A 20951-nucleotide genomic window follows, 5' to 3' on the forward strand; every position below is an offset into this window, starting at 1 on the left:
TGGCAGCAGCGGACCAGCGGCTCCTGTGTCCCCCGCAAGCTAAAAATTTGGTTTTCTCTGCAGACTTTGGTGCAGGAGGGTGAGAAGTTGGACAGTAGAGTTTAGTGGAACAAGATAAAGCATGAAAAAATATTCTCAGCTGAACACACACACACACACACACACACACACACGGTGAAGTCAACATTAACTGCGAGTCACTACCTCATTCAACTGCACTTGTAAAGAAATGGAGAGAGCGAGCAAGAGAAAGAGACACGCCGCTGCATTATTCTATTATTCCATGACAACGTGAGAGCGCATGAGGCAAACAGATACAGACGGCTGAGATGTTTTTTTATTTACGATTATTGATTTTTCTGTAAAGAGCCGGCGTAACCGACGGTGAATAACTGTCATGCTCTTGTTATTAACGTCTTTGTAGTTTTACGTCTCTTAAAGACTCTTTATGAAACTTGCACTTTTTGGCCTCCAAGGGTCTGAAATCTTCATCTCATATTTGTCTGCGAGGGGTTTTGATTTGTCCGGGGACAGCGTGTGCTGCGGAGCGTGATAACAGGACGCAGACTGGGCTGGCGGTGTCAGCCATGGAGGACGTTACACTCGTGCTTCTCAGTCTTACAAGTCCAGACTCCCAATATCCATCCTGCCAAGTTCAAACTCCCACGGATTCAAGTTCAAACACAGCATATTCTGCACCAAGAGGGAGATTTGCTTTCATTTCCATTTCCTGCTCTTCTGCTCCTCTTACATCATGTTTCATCGCTCCTATCACTGCTATAACTCAAAATGTTCAAAGTAACATAACAAAACAAAAAAAAAAGAAAAGGAAACTAAATAATTGACTTCTCGCATTGATTGATCCTGTTGACTGTTCCCTCAGCTGTTTGTTAACTGGGACATAAAAATAATTTGTTACTGCGAGTGAGAAGGCGACGAAAGACAAGCGGTCGATGCCGACATGATGGATTGTTTGGGCATCGACTGAATGTGTGATAGTTGTAGGGCGGCAGCTCATGATCAATTTCTTAATCGATTACACATTTGGTCCAAAATTGTCAGGAAATGTTGATCAGTGTTTCCCAAAACCTCAAAAATAACGACGTTGTTTTGTCCACAAACCATAATGATTCAATTTGAATGATTTCTTTGTTACATGGATCAAAATAACCAGAAAATATTCACATTTAGGACTAATATATTTAGTACTTGATTCAATGTTGCAGCCCTAGATAGTTGCACTACAAAGTAATTTCTTGAGTTAAGAAAAATTATTTTTTAACAAATTAAAACCAATGAAAAATACATGAGAACAAAAAATAAATGTGGCAACGATTAATCCATCATCTACTGATTGCTGAATTACTCTGACTATTTTACACTTTACAGTTTCGGCTCCATTTACTAAAGTAATCATTCAAACTAAATCATTTTGGTTATTCCTCCTTTTCTTCTGCTTGTTTCTCACAGAGAACAACAACGAGAATGTTCTGCGATCACGGCTGTTAGAAATGATGAAGATAAAGAAATGTATGGCATGTTGAATAACGGAGCGTGGGCACAAAAACTCAATTATCACGTCATGAGTTTCCCTGGATTAGATTCTTTGTCATTGTACACATGGACATGGTGCAACAAACCTTTTTAAGAGCTTTCACTTACATTCATTCATCCATCCATCCATACACACATGTAAAAGAAGTAATAAACATAAGAGTAAGTACTTAATGTAATAGTAGACATACTTTGCAGGTGAACACACACAAAATATGCCACTTTACGCATCTTTAAGTGAGCTGAGCAGGTGTCAGTGGAAATAAGCAGAGACGTTCAGATAAGCACAGTCTGATACGATACATACGACACTAATAATATCGCGATACAACGATTCTGTGATAATCAAGTGCAGTGCAGGATTTCTCTATTTATTCACAACAACGTGCATAAATTCTACTGTACGTGTAGAACGTGGATGGAGCATGTCTTAACGTAGCTTTCTCCACCATAATCCCGCTGTGAACTCTCTCTTCTTCAGCCAGGCAACTTCTACCCAAGTTTCCCTCATTCCTTCGAGCAGCGCCAACATCAATATTTGCCCCGCCTTATCGACTTATCGCGTTGTATGAGGGAGGGCGGGGATATATAACCAAATCCATAATTTGACAGATCCCGGGTAACCTGTGCTCTGCTCAGTTGTCAAGAGGAGGAGGAAAATGTAGCTCCTTCAACCCACAACATCTAAAAGAACCAACATTGGCCACTAAGTATTAAGTTCTCTCTAATTCTCGTCCTATACTAAAATGCGGGGGTGCATTTACATTTAACGAGGGCCTGGAAATAAAAGCTGAAATAATGATCTCTCGTCTTTTCATGTCAAACCCGAATGTTTTACAGCAAAAAAAACAAAGGCATAGTCCTCACTCCTCCAATCATTTTTAGAGGGGACTGTAAATATTTAAACAGCAGCAATAAACAGCATCTATTTTGTTCACAGTCATAGTGAGGCAAATAGAGTTTGTTTTAAATGCATTCATTTATTTTTGTATGCAAAAGAGCTTGTAATATAATCTCCACATTTATGGAATAGTGAACACTTGCTGTGTTATTTTATCTGCAGTCAGTGTTTTCCTGAGGTGGCACATTTCAAGGAGAAATATAATATAAAGTCGGTGATTAAACCGTGGGTCCATCACACACTCTTTTTTTGTCTCATGTTCTGCACCCTAATCACATTAGAACACACAGAACAACGGAGCAAACGACAGGTGAGTGCAGTGAAGGCAGCACGCAGAGTCAAAGATAACTGGGGGAGTAAATCTACCTCTTGGCGCTGGTGGAGAGTTTGGCGGCCGTCTTGCTGGAGATTTTGGCCTCCTTCTTCTTGGGCTGGGTCTGGTCCCGCTGCTCGGGGCCCGCCTGCTCGGGAGGAGCTGCCTCTCTCTGCTCAGCATCTGAGCTTCCCCCACTGGTGTTGGGGCTGTCGTCCGGCCTCGGCTGCACCTCACTGGACATGCTGACGCTGCAGACACACACAAGAAGACGGCGTGAGGCACATGCAGGAAGTGCAGAAACACACAATCTGAGAGGGACGACCCACTCGTCTGATTTAAGGGAAGCAAATAACGATTTGTTTCTCAATTAATTGATTAATGGATTAAGCGTTTGCTGGTCCATAAAATGTTGTTAAGTGTTCAACAGAGCAAAGTAAGCAGAAAATATTCACATCAGAAATCTTGTTTTAACTATTAAAAACCACTCAAACTGATTAATGGATGATCAAATGACTTGACTAATGATTAGTCCTTGCAGCCCTAATCTAATTATTGCCTAATCTAAGTTTCACATGATAGTAAACTAACTACTAAGTAATTATTTATTATTTGTCAACTATTTTGATATTTCATTATTAATCAGAGTGGGGTTTTTTTTTTCAATAAGCTTTATTCAAAGCTTTCTCATTTGAATATTTTCTGGTTTCTTGGGTCCATCCAACAAATACATCATTAAAACAGGATTAATTTTTGTTTATGGACAAAACAAGACATTTGAGAACATCATAACTACCAGGTTTGGGAAACAATGATCAAAACTTTCTGATATTTTATGTCAAACCAAAAAATGTAGTGGATAAATGGAGAAATTAATTGTCAGTTGCCGCCCTGCACTTAATTAAGGGTCAATAGGGGTTAAAGAAATGTAAGAGATATCTCATAGAGGCAGGAAATCTCTCTGTTTCCTAAACAATGCTTCATTGAACTTGAACCTCCCCTCTTTAAAAACCAAGTTTCAACAGCTCTTTTAAAAAAAACTTTTTCCACTGTCATCTTAACTCAGGTACCTCATGGGGGAAGGTTGTGGCAGTGGCACGACCTGGTGAGCGCTTCACGGAAGTTTACCGGCTCTCACTGGACTCAAGTGCAGTGTAGTGCATGGGGGTGTTAGCCGAATTAAACAGTGGCAGCTGCGGACTCTGAAGGACCTTGAGCGGTTCCGCTGTGATGTGCATGTCATTGTTTTTCAGTGGGGACAAGTTTAAAATAGAGACATTTTGGATGGGATTCGTGGAGGCGTTATATACACTCGGTGTCAGACAGAGAAGGCACGCGCCGGGGGTAACATCGACATCGATGACCCCCCATACACACACGCACACACATACATACATACATACACACCGACCCTCCCCTCCCTCACTTCCCCGAGGACCACTCTCTCGAGTCCCATGGCTCTGTGGCTATCAATGAAGAGTTACCGGAGCCTCGGAGTGAGACGTCTTTGATGGTGGTGCGAGATAAAGCTGAACAAAAACACTCTTCCCCCGCATCCAGGCTTAGAAACGCCGGAGCTGCCGCTGACCAACAGCACAAAGACAGAATGGATGCACCCCCCCCTCTCCGCTCCCCTCCCCTCTCTTCTTCCACCACCGCCCCCTCCCTCCACAACACAGCGGAATACACCTCCATTCTTTCCGCTCACATGCATTTGTTTGGGGGGGGGGACGACGACTCACCTTTCTAAGCAGCGGCAGGAGGAATGTCTGCTAATGTCCACTAATGTCCGTTACGTTGTCCGCTACACGAACTGACCGAGCGCTTGTTCCCGTCCGCTGCCTTCACTTCACTGTTCCGCTGCCGCCGCTGGTGCTGCTGCTGGAGAATGTGAGCCGAGCCGAGCCGCGACTGTAGCTGCCAACGCAGACGTACTAGCTACAGGCGTCGCTTCCGGTTTATGCTGGCAAAATAAAAGTCCACGTTCACATTAACCAAGAGGGAATTATATAGCGGGGTTTTTTTTTGTCTGTGAGCCGCAGGTTCTGGCCTCATACACACTGAACCACTTTCCATCTAAAAGCTTTTCTTTTTTTATGGAGCCTAATATAACATGTTTGCGAAATACTATGTAATAAATGCGTTCACGAAATACTAATTCACAGCCGTGATATAATTATAACGTGTTCGTGAAATACTAAATTGTGGCCATGAAATACTAATTACTACAAAATAGATATAACCTGGGCACGAAATACTAATTTGTGGCCAGATAACGTGATAAGAGTTTTATTTTAGATTTGGGAATGATATTTTCTAAATCATGGGGCTTCAAGGAACCATTAATACCAAAATTAAGTAAGGTTATTAAAGATATTCACAGATTTGGGGGTTTTACCACTATTACCACCACTAATATAACATTGTTAAATGAATACACACATTTAGAAAAAGTAAAGAGTCAAAAATAGTTCTAGTTTAATGGACAGATGTGCAAACCTGTGTGTGTGTAAGATAAATGTAATTAATAAAGCAGATATGTATTTACATATCTATTACAACAAAGCAAATGCTCATTAATAATGTTATGCAACTATTGATTGTAGTGAATGGAAAGTCTATGCTTTATAACACACTCTTGTTCATTCATTTCTTTATTTTGTTATTACATTTAACTTTTTTTTTACAAAACAGTACATTATCACACACCTATGTATATACAGACATTTTTTTTAATGTAACGTAGCAAAATTGTTTTATTTTTAGGTTGAGAATCATCACTTCCGGTCGCTTCCTAGATGCCAAAACTTGACAAAACAAGATAGCGCCTCCATGCGGCGGACGGTGTAAGTGCTGTCTGAGGCCTTTTTTGTTTATGGCAGGCTTTGATGATGGTGTCAGACTACAAAGGAAGTGGAAATGAGAGGGCGAATGTGGAGGCTTCCACTTCATCTTCACGTGTCTCAATCCACGGTCTGTGTCCTCAGGAGGAGACGGAAGTCAGTCGTTGTGTGAAATGAGACGCCTTCTCCTTCTTCTTCTCCTAATAGAATCGAGCAGGCTGTTTACAGGGAGGCTCAATGCTGCCCTCCACAGGTCAAAATCCTGAATCACAGTTCTTCTAACTGCTGATTTAACCCCCCTGTTATTCCTGGGACATCAAAAATGATTTATATAATTATCTACTTCATATTTAATGACTGATATTAAATGTTATGATCTTCTTTACAACTACTATTCTCTATATTGTGTAATGGTGTTGTATTTTATTTAAATAAACACTGACATTTAAAGACACTTAAATACCTGACACATACACCTTAGAAATCCCTCATTCATTTGGAAAGTTATAATTGCTGAGGATTAGTGGTGTTGTGTAGATTTGAGGATAACAGTTGAGGGTTAAATGTTTTGGAAATGAATGTTGACATGTTTAATGTCAGGTCATGAGTGTGAATATTGAAACAAATAGGTGGGCGATAATTTATACTATGACGGTCGTTGTAGAAAAGACGGGATGATTTCTTGCCATTAACTCAAGTTTGAAACATACCACAGTCTGTGATCGTTCACTACTGTCAAAATCATTTTTATTTTTATTTATTTTTGTTAGAGGGCAAGTAGGTTGATTTTTTTTAAATGTATTATTATTTAAAAATGGGATCTTCTGCTGTCCCCTGGCTTAAGTCACTTTAAACTGTCTTTCCTGATTGATAAAGAGATAAAGAGATAAAGTGTTTGTAATTAGAGTTTGTCCTGGAACTAAAAGAAAAAAGAAACAATACATCTGTGGATTCAGGATGATATTTATGTGTTTGTGTGTGCAAAGTTTTACTGTATATAATTTAAAAATTGGTTTGAGAATGTGAGTCCCTCTTGTGGTCATTGTGCAGAAGCTTGTTTTTAAAAAGGGCCCGGTTGCTTGTTTCTCTCTCACGAGATCTGGCAACACTGACTACACACCTATTTACGATCGTGTCACTGTGAAAGAACAGGAAACGTTCACACCCGCTCTGAGGTCACGTGCTGTCACGTGGAGTCAGAGCTACTTCAAGGACTTTTCTGGCTGCATTAATCACGACTCTACGGGCGAACACGGCCTCATTAGTGTAGATCTATTATTAGCTCCATTACAGTGACGCTTGGGCTCATATTAGTGATCTCCATGACCTTCATTTAGTTTAATAAGCCAAATGGTCACGGAGGAGGCGTGATGGTCACTGTGCTCCTGGAACCACCAGAACGGATGTTTTTTTGTGTTTTTTTTTAAATTCACAACACACATGTACATAGTGAAAACATACTGCAGGAGAAGATTTAATTTGCCACTCAGGTTCTTCTGGCAGAGCCAAAAAAAACACAAAATATTTAAGTATATCCTTTTTTAAGTTCATTTGGAATTAATCAATTACTTTTTTGGTCCATAAAATGGCGAAAAATCCTAATAATAATGTTCTCAAACATCTTAAGCCAAAATTATTCAATTTAAATGTTTGTTTTTTTTGTTCTATGAGGCAAAGAAATAAGACAATATTGACAAATTTGCACGGCTCCGGTGTGAACACAGTATTAGTGTGGTACATTGCAAACAAATGATGAACATTATATCATTTTAATTATAATATTAAATGAGTTATTGTGACATTAAACCAATAATTCACATCTAAAAACGGCAGACCCATCTGCGCTAAAAGAGAGAGGAAAAAAATGATCAAATCGAATTGAGGAATTGGAGAATCGTGACACCCATACTGATTAATAATCAATTGATCATTGCAGTCCTGATATATAACACAACAAAATGTGTAAAAAATGAAGCAACTTGAAGCCACTGTCATCACTTTTCCCACAGCCAATGGTCGATAACTGTCATGATGACTGGATTTAGTGGGTCACCGTGACAACACGTTCCACTCCTCAGGTCAAACAGCATCTCCCTGAGCCGCAGAGTGAAAAGGGTCAACTGAGAACATAGAAGGGTGGAGTGAAAACAATCGTCATCTCTCACGTTACTCCCCGTCTATTGTGTGACTGAGCGTCGGCAGAGGCTCCTGTCCTGCCCCGCAAAACAATCCAAAAGAAGGAAAGTGGAGAGCGGGATGACAGCGTGAGGGACGGCTCACTCCTAAAAAGCTTCCATTGTGGTGAGGAAACATTAGCTGGGATTTGGAACTCTTTGGGAAATGTGTGCTGCTGCTGCTGCTGCTGCTGCTGCTGCATCTTCTCTGAATCTGGGCCAAGACTCGCCTGCTGTTCATGGAAAGGAGGGAAGTATTTTTGGGGTCATGTTAACCCAGTAAGAATGCGATGTGGGAGAGAAGTTCTCCAACTCTTGTCTCCGAACTGGACCCACTGGTCTGCTGTTTATCATTCCAACAGTATCTGACATTATGCAAACGACAATATAAACAAGACTGAAACATTAGTGAAAGGAGAGAACAGCTAATTATTAAGTTTTGAGGTTTGTAGGCTTAAATGTTATGACGTTTCAGTGTACTTTAAAGCTGCATATGGGTTTAAATTTGGGTGATACCGAGTTCTGACTACCTAACAGAGTGTGTGATTGAGATTTTCTAAATTTATTATGCATAATAAACTTTAATAACTTCACAACCTCAGAGCAGACAAAGCTCTGGGCCCCCAATGTGATCCCTGATGCTCGCTTAAGGGGGACTTGGACCCCAGGTTGGGAAGGCCTTAGAGGATACTCTATCCAAGACGCAGTGTTTGTACGGCAAATGTGGTGATTTTTTTTCCTGAGTTGGAAATCGGAGTTCCCTTGAAAATTCCCAGTTTCTGACAACAAATGGAATGCTCCACAACTGCAGACAAACAACTTGAAACTGGTTCTGGGGGAGAACTGCGTGCATTGTTTCACATCATAAGAGCTGAAAATCCTGTAACGCGAACTTTCACTCTCCCACACCAAAGTAAATCTTTGATTTTACATCATAGCAACACACGAGTTGTTGCTCCACTGCTGCCTCCATCAGTAAATTCAAATGCGTTATTTTGTGACTGCGGTGTTTAAAATCCTTTGTTCGGATTTACCTCAGTGCCACAAACTGACCACACGAGGCAGCAGTAGACAGCAGCTCCTGTGTCCCTGTGAGCTTAAAATGCTGATTTTCTCTATGGAGTGGTGCAAGATAGTGAGTGATTTACAAATATCCTGACCAAAACGCTATTCTTTCTTAGAATTTCATTTCTTATTTATTAATCGCTTCCTTAATTTTCTATATGTTAAAGTCTTTAATGTGTGATCTTGTCAGGATCAGTAGTCCTCATGGAGACCAAAACCTGGTCCTAATCAGGAAAAACCGTATTTATAAAGGAACTGGTTAAGTTTAGGGCAAAGATTGGAATTGTGGTTAGGTTAGGGTTAGGTTTAACTGGTTGGGGATAGCTTTTAGTCGATGGAATGTCTGTAGTTGGCTGCGAGGACACTTTTTTGATTCAAACCCATCTTTGTGAGGACATTTTGGCTGCTCCTCACAATGTTAAGAGGCTTTTTGAGGGTGAGAATTATGATGCTTTCCATTTACATCGGGACGCTAGTTCACCATGTTCCAGTTGAGTAGTTGGAAAAAAACCACAAGTGTACACATATCTCGTGCTAGCCAATGTTAGCAATACCAGCCGATAACGATAACAAATGGAATGCACCATTGAGACTTGGTTTTAGGGTTACACATGAGCCTGTGAGCACACATGGGCAAAAAATACATCTAATTGTATTTTAAAATAAAATACCAAATACTCAACTAATGAATGTATCAAAAGTAAAATACGGTATTTTCAAAATAAGTGGTGCATGTGGTAGAATATGGGGTTGTCAATCTCCTGTGTAGCTAATATTTTTGTATTTGAAATTTTAAATACACATATAAAAAAGAAATACAGCCCATCCCTGTTGATGAGTGCCCAAACAAAGAATGCTGTTCAAGAATGTCTGTGTGCAAGGGTGGATCTATCTATGCTGCACTTTGTGATACAGTAGACAGTATGTGTGTGTTGTACAACAACAGATTGTTTGATTGATGTGTCACTAAGGTTACATCTGTGTCAGAGTCCAGGACTCAGGTGATTTACATCAGGGCGAGGCAGATACTATCCAAACCAGAAAACTAACACAGGAAGCAAAACATGTCCAGGTATGCAAAAGAGAAAAAAAACAAAACTCCCCAAACTAACTATAAAGAAAAACAGGAAGTCACACCAGACAAGACACACAAAGATTAAATCTATTAAACCAAGGCTGCAAGTAAACAGAAACTGAAATCTAAAAAACAAACAAACCCCTGAATACAACAAACTCCATTTATTTATTGGTGCTTTTTATATTTATTTTGTTTTCATAACTGGCTTTTATTCTTTAATTGTGAACTATATAATTGTTCCATGTCAACAAATGGCGCTTTTCCACTACACAGTTGTAGCACGGCTTGGCACAGCTCCACTCTACACAGTTTGGGTCATTTTCCATTACTACCTCCTCAATGTGGGCGAGGGGGGAGTCATCATAGCAAGGCTGCGTGAAATTGCTGTGACAGTTGTAACATGACTCGACTCTTGACAGTACATGACGGTACATTTTTAATATCTGTTCGGGTGAGGTTCCAAGCGAGCTGAGCCAATACTAAAATGTTGTCAGACTTCCGGCCACTGATTGGTCAGAAAGTTTCATCACTGGAATAGTCATGAGCGTCTGACACAAGAATCAAGAAATCACACAGAAATCAATGCCAAACTGTAGATCCTTTAAAGAGACTTGAAAATCCTGAAAACATGCATTCATCTCCAACACTTAGCAAAGGAAATGTCTAAAATGTCAATAATTAACAGAGGAGTCTGGTGTATTTAGCGACCGCACTGCTGAAAGTCGGCGAGCGTGAATCGCATCACAACGCGTTCAGTTACATTTCAGTTCAGTGACTGTGTCAGACGGAGTCTGTGCTCCGGTCATGTGGGAAGTACTGAATTATTCTGGGAACAAATATTTTTAATGAACTGTTCCTAATGATTCAATTACACTGAAAACAACTGCTTTACAAACTATTTACTGTGTTTGTGTCGCGTATAAAACAAAGTCACAGCAGTTTTGTGCAGCCGTGCTATGATGACTCCGCCCATGCTGAGGAGGTACTATACTATAGTAATGGAAAACCATACAAAACTGAGGAGAGTTGAGCTGGAACTGTATAGTGGAAAAGTACCAATAGACCATTTTCATTTGTACATACACACTGTAAATAAAAACACTACTATAGCATTTCAGTTTCACATAACGTGTCCTTGTAGTAATCGTTAGTTTGCAGAAAAAACTGGGCCTGAAATAAGCTTCCCTTCTGTAACTGCCACTGGTTTCACAACAGTCCAGGGATTATTGTCCTTAACGGAGTCCTCCTTTCATACAAACGGACACAAACAAACACTGAGACCACAGCAAACTGTGATAAACAGTGCGCTGAAAGGCGCTTCTGGTGCTTTTTTGGACTCTCCAACTGTTGTTGAAAGTATGTCAGTGGGTTACACTGACACCAGTGCAGAGCTGTGGGGAAGAAGAAGGGGGAGGAGCCACTGACGAAGTGGGTCACATGGTTACACACTGCTCTCTCTCTCTCTCCCTTTCTCTCTCTCTGCACAGACCACAGTCCTCGCCCTCAGTATAGTATCTTTGAATGGAACAGTCTGTGGAGTCAAACAGACCAACTGCTGCTTCCATTTAAAAAAGATAATAATAACCAGGAGGAAAACGCTGCTGCTCTTTATTTGACAGCTGACTCCTTCACTTGAATTTATTGAAAAGCAAAACAAAAAAACGTTTCCGGTAAAACCGCATCTTGACACAGTGTACATTTTTTGGGGGGGTTTTAACGTCAGCGGTAAAAATCGGTTTAAATGTTGTAGCTATTTCCCTGCTCGGTCTCATTCAGCGACTCTCCAGTTGCTGAAAACACTCCGGACAGAAACACGGCTTCTGCACTCAGGTGACAGGAGGAGGACACACACAAAAAACCTCGAAAAACTCACAGGACATGGAGTCGACCAAAGCTGGTGAGTCACAGAATTATCTGCTGCTTCATTAGTTCTCACTGACATTTGGTTCAGCCTGAATTAGCACAATTTAGCACAACGAGAAAACGGTCCCTATTCTTTCTTTTTTTTTTCCCCTCTCCCCGCCATTTTAAGTGTTAATATTGTTTGTACAAAAATTTCCAAAATGGTGTCATTTTAGTGTCGTGTCGTGCCGTGTGAGTGTGTTAAAGTGGGTTAGCAGTACCACTGGGGTTGTTGTTGTTGCCCAGGCATTTTGGCTCCGGCAGCACTGCAGTCGCCTCAGCTCACATGGACCCGTCCGCCTAGCCATGTGCATCTGTGTTTACGCTCCTCGTGCGTCGCCGCTCATTGGCCGCGCGGCGCCGTGACGTCAGCGTTGCATAATTTGCCTCAGCCTGACGGCGTGGGGTCTGTCCGCGGATACACGTGAGGCATCTCGCGGCAGCTCGCGTTGACCCAGTTTTCCCGGGAAAGAGAATGCATGCTCCACGTGGGGGCGCTTTTTTTCTCCTTTTTTTCCCCTCCCTCCTTTTTTTTTTCACAATTAAATATGTAAAATGGCGACGGTTTAACCAGTTTCTTTTTGTAGTGTTCCGCACGGGAAAAATAGTTCCAGATTCAGTTAAAATGTAAATGTATTTATTTATACAGCCCTTTACAACAACCCACAGGCGACCAAAGTGTTTTACAAAATAACAGCATACGTAAACATAAACTGAAGCATTAAAAAAGAATAAAAAGGAGTTAAATGGACTGGACTTTTAACTGGGTCAAAACACTATTATTATTAAAATCATTTTTTGTAAAAAAAAAAATTACATCATTGCTTTTGTTTATATATACGTATATATATATATATTAAAATGTATGTCTTTTTCAAGTAAATTCTAATGCTATTGTCTGCTGACTTGATATGACATGTATCAATTTATATTTATGATTTAAAAGTAAAATCAACCCATTTAGATGTATTTTGCTTCACTGTTATTGTGTGTGTGTGTGTATGGGGGTGCAGACTACCTAGTCCACACACCCTGGTGGAGCTGTCTGGTTATGTAATGGCTGTTACCTAATCAGTGAGTGGTTGGAGACATAAGGTCAGCCTGTGTTCAGGCACCGTGTGCCTGTTTCTTACTGGCTGTGGAGGCTTGTTGTCGTATGATGACCTGCCCTCTTTATGTCAAGCTTGTTGGTTTAAGCAGAAACCAGTTTGCAGCTAGAGGTGGTGGTGGGGAGGGGTTAAGTTTCATGTAAAGGAAAATAAGGCGGTGGGAGCATGAGCAGTGATGGCCACACACACACAAAATCACATTTCACAGTCTGATAGGCTGGTTGTTATTTGGAAATTTGATGCTAAAAAAACAAAATACGACATTGACACTGGACTGGAGTTAGTCATCCGTCTCTTGTAACTGGTTTGCAGCCTTTAGCACCAAACCCAGTCATGTCTACTGCACAGTCTGTCAATTGTGTCATTTCCTTTGTGTTTCTTTTGAAACATCTCTTCTTTTGTTGTTGATGTTGCTGTAACAGCATGAGGAAAATGCATTTGCCAGGGTCTATTTTTAAAGAGCTGCAGTAATCAGTATTTTGGCGCCGGTGAGGATTTGAGAATGATGTAGCTGTGAGGATTAACACACACACACACACACACACATACTGTACATGTGCATTTATCACAGTATTTTTTTTTTATAGTTGGAAATCTGACCCAAGGGGATGGAATTAACCTTGACCTCACAACAGTTCACAACTTACATCTAGCTTGAGCTGCAACTAACGAATATTTAAGTAGTTGTTTGGTCCTGAAAATGTTGAGATTTGTTGGTCGGTGTTTTCCAAACCTGCAATTAATGATGTTCTCAAATGTCTTGTTTTTTCCTAAAACCCAAAATGATTCAGTTTGAATGATTTCTTTGTTAAATGGAGCAAAGAAACCAGAAAATATTCACATTTAAGAAGCTAAAACTAACTTTACCTAGGACGTCAAAGGATAAGCCTGCGCTTTAATCTACAGTAGACTAGGCCTAACTGGGTCAGTTTTTGGCAAAAAACAAACAAACAGAACATACTGCAGTGTTTATAACTAATTTCTCCCTCTCTCTCTCTGTCATGTAACACCAGGGGGCGTAATAGCCTACATTAGCTCGGCCAGCTCTGCCTCCAGCCCGGAGTCCTTCCACAGCGACTCCTCCAACGGCAGCTATCAGTCCACCTCTCCGCCTCACGGCTCCTCATCCGGCCGCCGTCGGCTGGCTCAGCCCTCTGACCCCGCACTCATGGCCAGTGGTCAAAACCTTCCAGGGACCCAGAAAAGCGGACGCCAATCTTCCTCTGCTAAATGTGGAATCACAAGTAAGACGGCCACTCCGATTGTGTTCGTCCTCTCAGTGGCTTTGTCTGGGACAACAAAGCTGACAAAATTAAAATGATTTATTAAATAAACTTGTGTTACGTCCATAAGACTCCTCTGCTCTTTAAAGTGATTTTTTTTTAAAAAAATCACTGAATTGAGATCACAGAGCAGAAAAACGTGTGATCAAGTACCAACATTGTCACAGAGAAGCAGGAAAAGTATTGATTGTCATCATTTCCCCTGAGAGAACATGTGATGTTTTTTTTGGTAAATGCAAAAATCTGTGGTTTTCTTGCTTTTTCAGTTTAACTGAAAGAATGTGTGTTTTTTTTTCTTTTTTTCCTTCCTTTTTTGTTTTAACCAGAAATCAATGGCCTGGTGCTGCTGTGTAAAGTCTGTGGAGACGTGGCTTCTGGTTTCCACTACGGCGTCCATGCCTGCGAGGGCTGCAAGGTGAGGACACACACACACACACACACACACACACACACACACACACACAGGACTCTGCGCTGACTTCCATTCATTTGTTCAGCCTTAACAAACCCCTATCCCTGACATTAACTGTAGCCAGTTTATGCCTTTACCTAACCACAATTCAAATCTCAGCCCTAAACTTAATTATTCCCTTCAAAAAATACAGATACACTCACAAACCTCGATAAACACAACTAAGACAAAGCAGCTGAGGGAAAGCTATCTCACCACTCTGCAAATGAATTAACACAAGGAAATAATAATGGGCAGAGTTTAAAATAAAACTAAAATTAAGCTAAAAAGGTAGGTCTTAAAGAAGTACAGAACAAGAATAAGTAAAAGAATAATTAATAATGGGTATAATGAATAGGAAACATGAGTTTAAAGAAAAAAATGTTTGACATCCCCCAACTATAAGTGCTCAACCATAACCGTACCAGCCATAACCCTTATTATTGACGGTCTACCTAAAAAAAAAAAGTGTACACACACACGCACGCACACTAAGTACGCTAAAGAGACTCTGAATCTGAGTAAAAATGTACTGCGACACACCAGCATGACTTTGGACTTGGAGTGAAGTGGGTCACTGCGGGCAAAGCCATCTGCACGGCTACAAGAAGACACTGTGTGAAAGTAGCACACACTGCCCCCCCCCACACCCCCCCCCCCCCCCCCCCCATCCACCCACCACCTACCCATATTTCACATTGCTGCATGGCCTAGTTAACTGTGGGGAGCAGTTCACACTGACAGATGCAGCACAGTATGTACGAGAGCAGGAACACTTACACACACACACACACACATTTATATATAATTGTAAAACCTTTTAGTTAAGATTTATGTGTGTATAATTGAAATAACGTGCATAAAGTGAAGGTGTAGTTTGCCATCTTTAAAAAGTGTTTAGTGTTTGGGCATTTGGTGGTGGTTTTGTAGCGTCGGATAGTCCCTGGTTCCTGGTGTCGTCACTGGAAGAGTCATGAGTGCGACGTCTGACCCACGAGAATCAAACCGAACTGTCGATCAGTTAAAAAGACTTAAAACACAAGTTAATCGCCAACATTTAGTAAAGTAAATGTCTAAAATCTCAATATTTAACAGAGGAGTCTGGTGCATTTAGCGACAGCACTGTTGAGAGCCGGCGATCGTGAGCCAAATCACAGCCACGTCACGGCAGTTTTGTGTGCTACGACGACCCCGCCCACGTTGAGGGAAACCGAGCCGAATGGTTGTGCTTGAACTGTATAATGGAAAAGCGCGAGTCCATGGATGTCAGTGCAGGGCCGTGTGAACGTCCTCTGAGGAAGAGACCAGAGCAGACACACACACACACACACACACACACACACACACACACACACACACACACACACACACACAGGGAGTGGAGAATTTGACACTGGTCTCAGGCGTCTGACACTGAGCTCTTTGTCTGTGTGAACACACAGGGCTTCTTCAGGAGGAGCATCCAACAGAACATCCAGTACAAGAAGTGCCTTAAGAACGAGAGCTGCCCCATCATGAGGATCAACAGGAACCGCTGCCAGCAGTGCCGCTTCAAGAAATGCCTGATGGTGGGGATGTCCAGAGACTGTGAGTATCTGACACACACACACACACACCCTCCTGCACCAAAGTCCATAGAGAAAATCAGCACTTTTAGCCTGCAGATACACAGGAACAACCCCTGTGTGTTAGGAGGTAAAGTCACTGTTTTTCTCAATGGACTTTGGTGGACGGGACTGAGAGCATGTCCGCTTAGATATAGTGATTGTGAGTAATACAGCTCACTGTGAATCATATCCTCATCCAAAATCCTCTCTTCACTGCTCAGCTGTGCGTTTCGGACGAATCCCCAAGCGTGAGAAACAGCGCATGCTGCTGGAGATGCAGAGCGCCATGAACAACATGATGAACAACAGCCAGCTGCACAACCAGCTGCAAAGCACCCAGACGCTGCCCATCGCCAAGCCGCTGCCTGTCAGTGCCACAGAAGCTACCTCCGAGGAAGCTGCCTCCGCCTCCTCCCCCTCCTCCTCGCCAAGCCCGTCAGACTCCAGCTCGGACCCCGAGCCCGCCGTGGCGATGGACACCAGCCCCAGCTCGGCCTCACCAAGTGCGTCCGACAGTGGGGAGGAGGAGGTGATTGGCTCGGTGACCAGGGCCCACCAGGAGACCTTCATGTACAACCAGGAGCAGAGCAGCCTGACTGCTGAGGCCCCGCCCACCGCAGGCCCTGTGGACAACGGCGCCGATCCAAACGCGGCCAAGCGCTGGAAGGAAGAGCAGCAGGACTCGTGGAACCACCACAACAACGTGGCCACCACCACCATGGTGGCACAGGACCCCGCCCCCTCCTCCTCCTCCAGCCCGGACCCACAGGGTCCACAGGACAACAGCGCCACCCACTGTCCTTTCAGACTGTCGCGCACCACTGCCAGCCACTGTCCGGCCTACACGCATGGAGCTTTCAGGGTGTCCGCTGCGGAGGACGTCGCCACCCCAGCCCACGGTGGGCACCAGTGGAGGGAAGGCAGGAGGATGCATCTGGTGAGAGGGAGGGGGGTCAAACCTGCTACACAATGTGATTTTAAAAGACATTAAAATACAACGTTTAAGTCCAGGACAAAGAATAAGTCAAATGTAGTTACTTTGTTCATCTAATAATAATAATAAAACCAACCCTGCATGCTTAAATTGGAAATAAAATATATAAATACAACGTTTACGTCATTTATGCTTAAATTTGACCACTTGGGGGCAGCAGAATAATTTGAAAAATAAACCAGAGTGATAGGATATGTGGGTTTTTGTCTGCAAGTATAGGATTTATCACATTACGCATATTTTGAACTTGCAAAGATTAAAGACAATGTTGGACTTTTGACCTGAGAATGAGGAGACGTTTGATATTATCGCAGGTTTGCTCATAATTCTCCTCTCTCTCTCTCTCGTGTCGTTAGGTTTGTCCGATGAACACGTCTCCCAGTGTGGACCCGCAGAAATCGGGCCACGAGGTGTGGGAGGAGTTTTCCCACAGCTTCACCCCGGCTGTCAGGGAGGTGGTGGAGTTCGCCAAGAAGATCCCGGGCTTCAGAGACCTGTCGCAGCACGACCAGGTCAGCCTGCTGAAGGCTGGAACCTTCGAGGTAAGACAGGCGTCACTTTTCCGGAATCACATTTGTTATATCATGATCAGCTTTGTGCAGCTGTTGAAGCCTCTGGGTTTTTTTTAACCACAGGTGCTCGTGGTGCGTTTTGCTTCGCTCTTTGACGTGAAGGATCGCACCGTCACCTTTCTGGGTGGGAACAAGTACAGCGTGGACACTCTAAGGGCCATGGGCGCCAGCGACCTCCTTAACTCCATGTTTGACTTCAGTGAGAAGCTCATTAACCTGGGACTGAGCGAGGAGGAGATGAGCCTGTTCACTGCTGTGGTGCTCGTCTCTGCAGGTGTGTTTTTTACTTCACATTTCATGTTTATAGTTTGTGTATTTTCACTTTCTACGTTTTCTTTAGCTCTTTAACAGTGTTTATATTATTTTTATTTTATATAGTGTAACATTTCTTTGTATAAATCTTTTTGCCACACCACGTTATCTGCCTTTTGTTGTTTTTTTCGGACGTTGAGACCTGAAAGATCTAGAATCTTAATATATCGTTTATTGGCCCAAGCACTTCCGATATATCGGCAAAAAGTCCAATATCTTGCTTTCCTTAAAGATCTAGAATCGTGAATATATCAGTATCGCCTCAAGCAGTCCAATATTGTGGTTATTTTGACCACTTTTTGCTTTAATTTTGCACCAAAAGTTGACTTAGCGTTTGGAGTTTTGCACCACGAAGCTCACTGACCCCTCCCTCCCTCCCTCCCGTTGTTCCAGATCGCTCTGGCATCGAGAACGTGAACTCGGTGGAGGCCCTGCAGGAGACTCTGATCCGCGCGCTGCGCAGCCTCATCACCAGGAACCACCCGAACGAGTCGGCCATCTTCACCAAGCTGCTGCTCAAGCTGCCCGACCTGCGCTCGCTCAACAACATGCACTCGGAGCAGCTGCTGGCCTTCAAGGTCCATTCCTGAAGCCTCCTCCAGTACTTGACCCTCCTCGCCTCTGCGACACCAACGCGACTGAAACGCCGAGGCTGGAGACCCACAGCCACACTTCCCACCCAAACCTCAGAAAAAAAACACACAAAAAAAACAAACAAACTCCACCTCCTTCCACTTATCAAACTCTGAAACTTAAAACGTGACATTTGAAGGAAGGAGGTCGACCATGAAATGTTATTGTACTGTAATGTAGGGCCTAACAGCCTGTGTGTGTGTGTGTGTGTGTGAGAGAGACGGTCATGCTTGCGTACAGACACCCTGATCGATGTACATGTTTCCTGTGTTTGTGTGTAGCATAACTGCGTTTGCGACCGTACAAACGTTAGAAGCACTTTTCTGTATAGTGTAGACTGGTATTTTTTTCCTTTGTGCATTCATAGTGCAATATGTGGCTGCTTTCTGTTGATTTGAGCTGTGCAGCGACGAGTCGACGAGCTCGTGGACATTCTCTTGGATTTGAAACTAAAAAAGTGCTGCGCTCGTGTCACAACCGAGATGTAAACCTAAAAAAAAAAAACGACAAAAAAATGAATAAGTGATGAGGTGGAAACGAAAATGTGCACGAATGTGGTTTGATTTAAAAAGATAAAAAAAAAACGTCTTATTTAGAGGCTTTTCATGCAGTTGTGTTCTCCGTGTTTCTCTCATTCGTGGGATATATTTTTTTTTTCTAAATTATTTCGGCATTGTGACAAATCAAATCCCTTTTTGTTTTGACACACGGGTGGAAGTGGAAGTGTTGAGACACTGAACAGCTGAAGAGACATTTCCACCTCATTTACTCACATTTACGTGTTTCTTTTCTCTTTAAAAAAAAAAACAAAGTCTGACACCAGTGTCTGCTGTCTACTGCTGACTTGGTCATGCTGTTTCCTTATCGGCCACCTGATGGCGCTGTTGGGCACTGACCAGCAGGAAAAGAAACTGTCTGCTTTCACCAGCAGCTTGAATGAACTTCATTTCTTTTCTCTAATTTCTTTCCATTGAATAGAACTGTACATATTTAAGCTTAGTTGAACTGAATAGATAACCTCTTGACTGTAATATCACACGTGATTGTGACTTAAATAAGCTGAGTGGACGTGACACATGACACGTGTGTGTGTGTGTGTGTGTGTGTGTGTGAGTCGCTGGTGTGTTTGATGCCATCGCTTCCTTTCAGAACATCTATCTGTGCTGATGTGGCTAAAAACGTGGCTCTGTTCTCTGTGAAAAGGACTGCAGTTTGCATAGATTTCAGTATAAATATGAATATATATATATATATATATATATATATATATAAAAACACACATGCTATCATACATACATTGCTGTATAGATGACCATATCTATATAAATACATTTTCTAAACGCAGAGGTTTTGTTGTGGCGTTTCTTATTCGAGTTTAATCACATCCTGCAGTGTGAAAAATGTTGATTAATTGTCTTATTTCCATGGTTCTCAAACTAATGGTGGTACGTTGAGCTTCCTCTGGTGGCACTTGGAGGAAAATCAGAGAGAGTTTAGACCAGGGTGTGTAGAAAATTAAATCAAATAACAAAATATGACTTCCAAGAGATCAATATTTTCCTCAGGTCGTACTTGGTGTAAAAAGTTTGAGAACTGCTGATCTTCTTAACTTAGAAGAATCTACACAGGAGAGACTGAATGTGTCTAGATAATTACTTAAAGTTTATAAAAACCTATTATAAAATATTGAACCAGATGAAGGTTAATTTTTAAGACAGAAGGAGAAAGAAAAACACTTCACAAACATGTTCATATCTCAGTGTTTTATGAGTCTCACCTGTGTCTGGGTCTGTGTCTGTGTCGCTTCACATCGTGTTGAATCTTTAGAGTGCAAGACAAGGGGGCGGGACTATAAACAGAGGCCCAATCACAGAGAAGCACAAAGTCAGCAAAATAAAAGAACAAAAACAGACCATAATAGATTAAATCTATCGCCTATTTATCTAACTATTTTGATAATTGATAATTGACACTGTTAATGTGTAAAAAACACTTCTCACCTGAAGAGCTCGGCGTCACTTTCACTTCTAACTTCCGGTGGAAAATGAAGCCATGTGCACGGCAGCCATTTTGTCTCAGCAGCTCAGGTGTTACTCGTTGTGTTGATTACGACCTTGAACACGAAGCTGAGGTCACGCCTGGTTTGGGCTCGGGAGCAGG

At 42.1% G+C, this 20951-nt stretch overlaps 2 protein-coding genes across 3 annotated transcripts in view; one reads left to right on the plus strand and one right to left on the minus strand.

Annotated features, from left to right (window-relative positions):
• LOC131447807 (ubiquitin-conjugating enzyme E2 E2-like) overlaps positions 1–4699 on the minus strand; it is a 38991-nt gene extending 34292 nt beyond the window's left edge. Inside the window, exons 1-2 of one of the 2 annotated variants that reach the window (XM_058619877.1) lie at positions 4511–4699; positions 2822–3019 (exon numbers count right to left, since the gene is read on the minus strand). In XM_058619877.1, coding sequence (XP_058475860.1) covers positions 2822–3012 — 191 coding nt within the window. In that variant the 5' untranslated portion in view covers positions 3013–3019; positions 4511–4699. Of the gene's footprint in view, positions 1–2821; positions 3020–4252; positions 4345–4510 lie in introns of those variants that run through there. The other variant, XM_058619878.1, reaches the window with a different exon arrangement.
• Positions 4700–11401: 6702 nt separating this feature from the next.
• On the plus strand, positions 11402–19271 carry nr1d2b (nuclear receptor subfamily 1, group D, member 2b). The gene is made up of 8 exons (XM_058619862.1): positions 11402–11825; positions 13953–14183; positions 14549–14637; positions 16116–16260; positions 16502–17217; positions 17631–17816; positions 17910–18120; positions 18552–19271. Exons 1-8 carry the CDS (start codon positions 11807–11809, stop codon positions 18746–18748), a joined length of 1794 nt encoding a protein of 597 aa, XP_058475845.1. The 5' UTR covers positions 11402–11806; the 3' UTR covers positions 18749–19271.
• Positions 19272–20951: the final 1680 nt, after the last annotated feature.

Source organism: Solea solea, chromosome 20 (assembly GCF_958295425.1).
Source record: "Solea solea chromosome 20, fSolSol10.1, whole genome shotgun sequence".
Taxonomy (NCBI): Eukaryota; Metazoa; Chordata; class Actinopteri; order Pleuronectiformes; family Soleidae; genus Solea; species Solea solea.

Excerpts from the sequence above, each read along its gene's own strand:
- nr1d2b (XM_058619862.1), top strand. Across the intron at positions 16,261-16,501 it reads GGTGGGGATGTCCAGAGACT|CTGTGCGTTTCGGACGAATC; the intron begins GTGAGTATCTGA and ends TTCACTGCTCAG. Across the intron at positions 17,218-17,630 it reads AAGGCAGGAGGATGCATCTG|GTTTGTCCGATGAACACGTC; the intron begins GTGAGAGGGAGG and ends TCGTGTCGTTAG.